The 9623-nt window shown below is 44.8% G+C and overlaps 1 protein-coding gene across 2 annotated transcripts; it reads left to right on the top strand.

The window, feature by feature from the left end:
• Positions 1-3567: 3567 nt before the first annotated feature.
• On the top strand, positions 3568-8672 carry LOC129096189 (protein phosphatase 1 regulatory subunit 29-like). Of its 2 annotated transcripts, XM_054604885.1 has the most exons (5): positions 3568-4000; positions 4921-5070; positions 5599-6593; positions 6995-7631; positions 7734-8672. In XM_054604885.1, the coding sequence occupies exons 1-5, from the start codon at positions 3809-3811 to the stop codon at positions 8604-8606; spliced, it is 2847 nt and encodes a 948-aa protein (XP_054460860.1). In that variant the 5' UTR covers positions 3568-3808; the 3' UTR covers positions 8607-8672. The 2 variants fall into 2 exon arrangements, with proteins under 2 accessions (XP_054460860.1, XP_054460859.1); XM_054604884.1 differs by having other exon boundaries at positions 6995-8672.
• Positions 8673-9623: the final 951 nt, after the last annotated feature.

Here is a 9623-nt window from a genome sequence, read left to right as displayed (position 1 = left end):
ATGCAAAAAAAGTGGGCTTTTTTAATTATTTGGGAGGTAATTGTGGCTCATAAGATCCAGACCATTCTTGCTCAAGGGGAACATCATTTTTCTGTTTTTAAACTGCAGAAGATATTTTGGATCTCAAACGTTCATGGTTGGATTCGCATGGAGTGCATATCAAAGCCAGTGCAGCCGTTCAATGATGGATGGGCTGCCATGACACGTTGTCTACCTATCCACGGAGCCCAATGAAGTGTGGTTTTAAGTGAAATGTCTCAACATCAATCAGGTTGATTGCAATAAAATGTGGTCAGACATAAAAACATAAGGATGTACTATAATCAGTTCATGTTCCCTTAAAAGTTAAGGTTCATTCAAACTTTTGAAACAGTTTAACAGAAAAGGATTTTGATATAAAAATAAAGATGTTTGAGATGTGTGGCGTATAGCTAGATATAAATGAACAATAACCGCAGCGAAACAGGAAATAAACTAGGGAAATAAATGCTGTGCATGCTTTGCATTTGGTCTTAGCTCAATAAATTTACACAAGGATGCATGTTAAGTGCAAAAAAACATAAAAAGTAGTAAAAGAAGTAATATATTTTGGATTCAATAGGCCAGCAATTTATTTGAGATTGAATTTGTGTTGTGTTAGCATACAATTATAATTTACACAGTACAGTTTTATATTATAAGATCCCTTTATTTTGCAGAATAAAGCAAAAATAACTTTCTAATGCAAATCAAAAAGTGCCTGTGAGGTATTGTATGATATTGTAGATTTTGTGTCTATTCCATGGGGATTATTGTAAATTGAAAATATAAAGTTTTTCAAAGCCAGTCTTCCATTACCTATACACACTGAATCCCTGCTGTATCAACACTTGATTGATTAAAAAAAAGAAAAGGGCTTTTCGAAATCAAAACATAGCAGATTATTCCTTTCAACATCACTCTGGAAAATGGGAGGATACAGTCGGATTTTACCGATCTCAATGAGGACAAACACACTAGTTTTTCCCCCAGGCTTACTTTGGGAACTTTGCTTTTGTTTCTGCGACCTGACATCATTAGTGTTGTTTGTCAGATGCAAAGCTTTAATTAAAGCCGAGCTATCAGGGACAATAATTAAACACAAAGAGAGCCGGGTTCCGAAGGAGAAAGGGAGGGGGAACAAAATGAAGGATGTCTCATCCTCTGGCTTCCGGACAAAATAAAATCAATGGCAAGAATGTGATAAAGGCAGCGAGGAGGGGGGACGGACGGACGCGATAGCACACAAAAGGTGTCAGGTTGTGTTTTGGCGATGAAGCATATTCATTTGTGTTTCTAGATGAAAGGCAGCGGAGATTAAACAGGCTTTAAAACAATGAAGGCAGAAGAAAGAAGGGGAGGAAGAAGAAGAAGAAGAAGACAGATGAAAAGGAAAACAGATGGAGGGAGAGACAGGAGAATGACCCGGATGGTGAAATAGACTGGAGTAGTGTGGTCATAATCATAACAGCATTATAAATAAGAAGCCGGCATGTCGGTTTTTATAGCGGTCTCCAAAAATCTTCCCAAATTGCTAAAGTGTGCCGGAGACTTTAAAAACAAGGATATGGGATGTTGTATCTCCACATTGTGACTCTAGACTTGGAGATGTCTTCAAAGTGTGAGAAGAGGAAGGAATTCAGACACAGGATGAAAGAGAGGGAGAATGAGTGTAGCCGGTATGATCACTGCCCAATTCGCCGTTTGATAAATAATTCATTTCGCTTGCTTCTTTTCATCACAACGTGCCACGAACTAATGCTCACATTCTCACACACACACACACACAGCACACATGAATCTGCTTCAAAGCTAAACACATAACACTTTTATTAAATAGTGACTTTTCATAATTATCAAGCTGTGAAGGGGTCACTTGAGCTGTCGCTCCACCGGGCTGTTATGAGAATGACGACAGCGCTGGGTCAGAAGGCAAATTGAAGGCCTGTGGTGGAGGAATTGTATTGTCAATATCAATTTCACAGAGGAGTTTGAGGAGAGGACTGAGAGATGCTCGGGGTGTGGTTGTGCAGAAATGAGAAGTGACTGGGAGGCTAATCGAGGTGCAAGTCAGGACGGAGGACGAGGAGGAAGAAATAGCGGAGAAGGACAGGCTCTGAAGGATTGGCAGCCATTCCTCCGGAGTAGATTGGGTTGCGTCATGTCATTGCTTTATTTCTAACAGCAGGTTATCTTTTTCTTCATCTGGCTGACACGACCTGAAAAGCCAAGAGGGAAATGTGTTTGAAATTGAGATATAGGGAGTACTTACAGCGGCAATCTTGAAGATTTTCATTTAAATAAATGTCTGTGGAGTCTCTATCTACCGCTGAAGGAGGTAACACAATGGTGATTGAGCCTGTGGCCCAATGACGAAAGTATTGCAATAATCAGATTTGAACGAACTGGATGACATTCCCTGAAGAAAGGTGCTGTTTTACAGTTTTTCTCCATTGTATACGCACTAAAGATGGAACTATGCAGACATTTCTGAAAGCTTGAAGCTCATGTATCGACAAAAAGAGTGGAGACTGCAAATCAACCAGGACTGAAATCTGAATTCCTCAGTTTTTCTTTCCATATATTTGCTGTCATTCATGTCGTGAGCTATATCATTTTTCTCCTGGGAGGGAATCAAAACTTTGGAAACAAATTAAAAAGAGTGGGAGCTGTGGTGATGAGATACATCATATGTTATGGTGGATTAGAGCCCAATCCATGGTTAATCCCCCGAGAAAGGTAAATAGCTAAATGTCAGCTAGTATCCTGTTAAACATGCAAATTACAACAGCCCTCCTCTGTCTTCCACTTAGCCTGTCTTCCAGTTCTCACCCCTATATAACTGCAGCTATTACATTTTTATTGTTTCATTATGTACCTCAGAGTTGAAATAATAGAAACTGAGGCTGCAAGCCGGCGAACCTTGTAAAAAATGACAACAAAACAAAGAAAAACGGGTTTGCTTTCATAGTCTTGGCAATTTCCATTTTTATTGGTGCATCATATGCAAATGTCTGAAAACAAGAGCTGCAATTCATTCTCATTGGAGGCTGTTATTTTCATGATTAAAAAAAGAAAAAAACCCTGCTTTAATTTTAAAAAGTCAAAATATATTTCTCTGGGCTTTATTAAGACTAAATGAAATAATCATGTCAGTTAATGGATTTATTACTGCGGTGCATTACCTTGAAGGGATTGGGCAGCATGGGTATTAGATTCATATACCTTATTATTTTACACAGGGCTTTTAGAAACGAGACCTAAACTCAATTGATTCAAAACCATTTTGGGGATGTGCGAACGGTTCGAACTTTCTGCATATTCTTAATAGTTTTGTCATTATCACTATTAATGTTAATATCCCCCTCCGCTCTCTCTCTCTCCCTCCCCCTGCCCTCCCTCTCTCCCTCTCTCTCCTCTCTCTCTCTCTCTGTGTTTTATAGACCTTCTGGCTTTCTCTGACAGGGACTATTTCCTCCTCTGTGTTGTGAAGACGTGCGGTTGTCAGGGGCCATGAGTAGCTGCTGGGGTGACAGTCTCCAAAACCCTCCGACGTGGAACACCTAAAATGGGGACAGGACTTGCCGCCATGCTGCAGGCTCAGCTGTAATCGCCGTGAAGACGCCTTTTCCGTTCACCTCGCTCTCCACTTGGACTTGGCCCCCCTGGCCCCTGACCTGCAGCCCTTCTTGATTTTTTTTAAACTGCTGCCCGCCGCCTCCCTCCCTTCAACTCCTTTCTTTCCCTGCTTTTCTACTGAGGCCATTCTCAAACACTCCTTATCCAAACCATGGCCAGCAGACTCCGCCTGTCCTCCCTGTTTCTCCCCCTCCTGCTCCCTGCACTGTTGCTCCTCCACCTGCCCGGCATGGTGAAGGGGGATTGCTGGCTGATAGAGGGGGATAAAGGCTACGTTTGGCTGGCTATCTGCAGTCAGAACCAGCCTCCATACGAGACCATCCCCCAGCACATCAACAGCACGGTCAGTAAGAATTATTTTCCCATAAGCCTTTCATGCCACCACATCCACCGCTATTAAACCGTATGCCTTCATGCACTCTGATCTATGATATGTCAGCTAAAGAGCACATGCCATTAATAGTGATGGTGCTGCAAGTGAATCTAATATTCTGTCCAGTATAATAATGCGGGTGGTTTATTGTGGGATTCTGATGGTTTTGATAATATGTTGATTGAAGTGATCACTTTGACCGCAATACAGTATTCAAAAGGCCTCTACAAATGTTACATTGCCAGGTTATAATAATGTGTCCAATCATAGTGACAATATCAGCAAAGTGGGAAAATTGTTATGTGGCGGTGTTGATAATTGCAGGGTTAAGCTGGTGACGTAGAACAGACACATCAACCAAAACCAACTGTGGGTTTTTGGAATTGTTGGCTGCCTAACTTGTCGAGAATAACCAACAGTATATATATATATAATATAGTATAAAACCGTGCAGCATCTGTAGCGGACAAGATGAACCTCAGACAAGTTATATTAGCTCTTGTTATTTATCTAGTGGCTTCCTGTAACATTTTGAAATATAAGTGCCAAGTCAATTACCACCTGCAATTTACTGTAAATCTGATTAAAACTGAAAAAAATGACCTTTGGGTGCTTTGATATTAACAAGCACTTCTCCTAACATCAACATTTACCACTGCTAGATATCTCAGGTGTGATACTCAGCTGCTTGCAAATGAAATTAACTTAACAAATTTTGATCCGATGTGTAATTTGGGGGGATTACTCATTACACCTCCAAACATACAAGTTTGCTCTCTAATATATTCATGGCAGCAGTTTTTTTGGCAAAGAGTTTCGTTTCTCCTCTATGGCTGCCAGAGAGTGAAAAACATCACAGAAAGTCATTCGCCCTCTTGTCTCTCCCGTAGGTTCATGATCTGAGGCTGAATGAGAACAAACTTAAGGCTGTGCTCTTTACCTCCATGTACCGCTTCACGAACCTCACTGACCTCAATCTTACCAAGAACGACATCAGCTACATCGAGGATGGGGCCTTCGCTGGACAGGCCAACCTCCAGGTCTGCAGCCGGGAACACAACTCTGTTTTCATGTATTTCTATATCCCTCATTTTAAACCATAGTGATGCCAAACAATCTTCTTAAGCCATGCTCATACATTCATAGAAATGTGGTTAAATATCCTGTGTTGCCTTTTTTAATTTATATCCCATTTAGGAGTCTGAAATAGTTGTGGCATTCTTTATTTATTTGATATTTTACTTAATTTGATTCTGATTGAATTTACATGCATGTCAGTTTTTGTTACAAAATGCTGTACAATATTTTGGAGTTGAGCTACAAATATATATTCTGAAATCACCGAACTAAAAACTCTAGTTTTCACAAACTGTTCATAGGTGGCTTTCCAAGCTTTTACAGTTATCGAAATTTGACTGAGTGATGTGTCTAGTCCTGATAAAACACATCCTATGGAAGGAAATTGTAAGAGCATACCTCAAAAACATCCACCAAACGATAGAAATGTGTTGTGTTGAGTCGTGTTTTATTAAAAATGTCAAGGGCGAAATCCTCTCTGTCTGTCTCAGGTTCTCCAGCTGGGCTACAACAAGATGACCAACCTGACTGAGGGCATGTTGAGAGGTCTGGGTCGAATGCAGTGCCTCTTTTTGCAACACAACCTTATTGAGGTCATTTCCACCAATGCCTTCTGGGAGTGCCCGAGCCTCAGCAGCCTGGACTTATCTTCCAATAAGTTGGCCCGTCTGGACCCCTCTACCTTCACCGTCCTGAACAGGCTGTTGGTGTGTGAGCTAGCAGGAAACCCGTTCCACTGTGGCTGTGACCTCTTCAGCTTTCTCACCTGGCTGGAGGCGTTTAACAACGTCACCCACACCTACGACCGCCTCCAGTGCGAAACCCCTCTGGGAATGAATGGTTATCCACTTCTCAGCCCGGTGCCCGGACATGGAAGAAATGCCCGTTACACCCTTTTATCCATGTGTCGGGACGGTGTGATAATTCCAGGGATGACCTCCCAGACCCCAGATCAAGATGGCTCAGGCATGGGTTTTGACCACCCAGACCAAGGTCTGTACCACCAAACAACAATATCGTCAACTGCTGGCCCCACCTACAACCATCAGATTTCCATGAAGCTTCAAACTGTCTCCCTCTACACTGCTTCTCTAATGGTGCAGATCCCACGACCGTACAGTAAGATGTACATCCTCTCCCAGTATAACCAGAGTTTTGTTTCGGACATCAAGCCCCTTAAAAACAAGAATGAGGTGCTAGTTTTGGACAATCTGAAACCGCACACAAACTACACCTATTGTGTGGCTTCTGCAAGCAAATCTCAGCGCTACAATCACACCTGTCTGTCCTTTACCACACGAGCTATGGGACCTGAAGACCCGCGAGCCAATCCATCCACAACTACCCACTACATCATGACCATCTTGGGATGTCTGTTTGGCATGGTCATTGTGCTTGGATTGGTCTATTACTGTCTCAGACGGCGACGCATCGAGGAAGAGAAGCAGAAGGCTATAAGTGTGAAGAAAACTATTTTGGAGATGAGGTACTAAACAAATACAAATGTTTGTGAAGGGGTGTCTTAAGAGCTCCATTATAACCTTTTTTCATGACAAAGTGCCACCGCTGCTTGGCTTTGTTTGCATTTGAATTCTTGAAAAGCCTAATTTAATATAGCGTCAAACATTTTTTCTCAACCTCACTCTTTATTGAGGCTTAGGGCCATGCTATTTGTTGTATAGTTTATTTGAGCCTTAATTAAAACCGCAAGGATCCTGTCACCCCATGGCATCACTGAGAGGACATATTATATTTGTCTAGGTATAAGGTTCAGCAAATTTGAAACCATGCTGTTTAGGTTAATGTGAAAAATTATGTACACAATATGAGATCAGATAATGAAACTGGAGGTATTCTTTGTGTTAAAGTGAATCTGTCATTCTTCAGGTATGGCCCCGAGGCAGCTGCTGCTGTGGCCAATGACCCAGGCTCCATGCAGCGTCTCCAGGAGCAAGCTCACCACCAGCACCACCATTCAGGGGGAGCAGGAGGCAAGCTGCCCCCATCTGCCTCCTCTAGCACAGGCATGCTCCACGGCTCTGCCAACACCAGTTCCTCCCGCCTCTGCACCTTGCCACAGGTGGAAAAAATGGCCAGTGCCTTCTCTGAGGCAATGGCCGGCAAGGGCAACTACATGGATGTGAGGACGGCGGGACTGGCAGGGGAAGGAAGGGAGGGAGGTGTGGGAGCTGGAGCAGCAGTGATAGGTGGGGAAGTAGTTGTGGATAAGCGAGGTGTTGCTGAGAATGGGACGGAGGCTGGGGAGGATTCGGATGACGATGGCCGTGGCTCAGCATCAGAGATCTCCACCATCGCCAAGGAAGTGGACAAGGTGAACCAGATCATCAACAACTGCATTGATGCCCTGAAGCTGGATGCCTCTGCTAATGTTGTAACCACAACTGATAATGGCAACCCGGTGTCCTCCTCCCAGCCACAAACTTGCATCGCGTCCCTCCCCCGCAACCTCCTGCCCCTCTCTCCAGGCCATCTTGGAGATCAGATCATGGCCTCCTCTCCAAAGGTGCATCCAAAGCCTCACCCCCAGCCTCACCCTCAGCCACATCCCCAGTCACACCCCCTGTCACACCCCCAGTCACATCCTCAGCCACATCCTCATCCTCAGCTACATCAGCCACCTCACCCGCCTTCAATGGCACCAGTGCCCCTTGTAATGCCCCTCTCTGAGCGGCCGGGCATCAGCGGTGGGGGGTTCCTGTCTCCTCCTTACCGCGACCCACCACCAGCTAATGCAGTGCGGCCACTTCAGAGGCAGTTGAGCGCTGACACTGCTGTGGTGAAGAACCGTTGTGGTGCCCAGGCTCCTGGATCTGTCAAGAGCAACCGGGTGTATAGTGTTGATATCCCTGAGCAGCGCAGTGATCCTCCCAAGTACCCAACAGAAAAAGGCAGCCCTGTGGGTTGTGGAGGAGGGGGTGGAAATGGAGGTGGTGGCGGAGTAGGTGGATGCAATGGGAATGGGATGGGAAACGTAAATGGCGGTGGGGTGAGTTTGAATGGGGGCGGGATGGGGTGTAATAACGGGGGTGGAGGTGGAGGTGGAGGTGCAGGTGTTGGCCCTGGACAACAGCAGCACCACTTGGAGGTTCAGCCAGATTACCACAGCTCCGAGCACCGGCACTCCTTTCCTGCACTCTACTACGAGGGCGGCAACGAATCACCCTCACCGGCCCAAAAGGCCTCCTTCCTCAAGCCACTGGGCCGCACCAAGAGGGATGCCACCGCCACCTACTCCCAGCTCTCACCTTCTCGACACCACAACTACAACTCTGGCTACTCCTCCAGTCCCGAGTATTCGTCTGAGAGCACACTGCGGATCTGGGAGCGATTCCGGCCTTACAAGAAGAGCCCCAGAGAGGAAGCATCGTATATAGCGGCAGGCCACGCCCTGCGTAAGAAGGTGCAGTTTGCCAAGGACGAGGACCTTCACGATATCTTGGACTACTGGAAGGGAGTTTCTGCCCAGCAGAAGCTGTGAGCAAAGGAAGCTAAGTCGAATGCTGTAACGGAGATTGTGAGGTTTGATGCCAACAGCAGACTAATAAAGAGGACTAAATGTTAATGTAGCAAGACGGAAGATGTTTCCTCTGAAGTGTCCGGTGACACGGTTCATTCCCCTGCTGGATCCAGAGTTAAAGAGGTATTCTCTCTGGGTGATTTTTAAAAAAAAAATTGATTCTATGATAATCCATTGACATTTTAAGAGGTTGCTTCCGAGGTTGGCTGTGTTCACCACAATACTGAGTGATAATTGAATCACGCTGTTCACCAGACTACCTCATACTGGGCACTTTGGTCCTCGCAGGCTTCCGTAGACCCGCTGAATCACCGCTAATGAGCAAAGAAAAAGTGGTAACAAGCCATGTCTTCTACCTCATTACTGGTACACTGTAGCTCGGCTATCTCACCAGAAGCAGCCCCATTTGTGGCTTAACCCCCCTCCCCCTCTCAGTTCTAATCCCATCAAACCTCCTTTCAAAAAACAACCATTCCATTGCACCGCCAACACCTGCTCTCCTATAGAAGCATCATTTAGGGAGATAACGAGGGAGGGAGCAGGATGAGGAATTAGGTGCGTTTGTTTTAAAGTAGCCTGAATCTCCCTCTTTGGGGGAGGACATTAAGTGATACTTATCGGGCTAATTGTTCTTCCTGGCAATTAGCCAGTGTAAGAGTAGGTCGGGGAGGCTGTGTGTCGAGCATGCTTATCGATTCGAAACACCTGACAACATATGTTCACCGGTGCGTGGGCATATAGTTTGTGCATGCTGGTGTGAGTGATTGTGTGTGGGTGTGAGAATAGGGTTGGGGTTTGGCCTGAGTCACCCATTATTTTCAGTCTCCTCTATGGTTGTAAAGTGGATAGCTTAGTGGAGATGCTTTGCATATAGATAACAGTCCAGTTGGGGAGTTGCGTGTATGTGTGTATATTGTGTTTAGCCCAACCTGTCTATCTAGATAGCGTGAGGCAAAAAAAAAAAAAAAAATCAAAATC

This window comes from Anoplopoma fimbria, chromosome 9 (assembly GCF_027596085.1).
Source record: "Anoplopoma fimbria isolate UVic2021 breed Golden Eagle Sablefish chromosome 9, Afim_UVic_2022, whole genome shotgun sequence".
NCBI lineage: Eukaryota > Metazoa > Chordata > Actinopteri > Perciformes > Anoplopomatidae > Anoplopoma > Anoplopoma fimbria.
The sequence above is the reverse complement of the archived record's forward strand: the minus strand, read 5'-3'. Positions and strand labels throughout refer to the sequence as shown.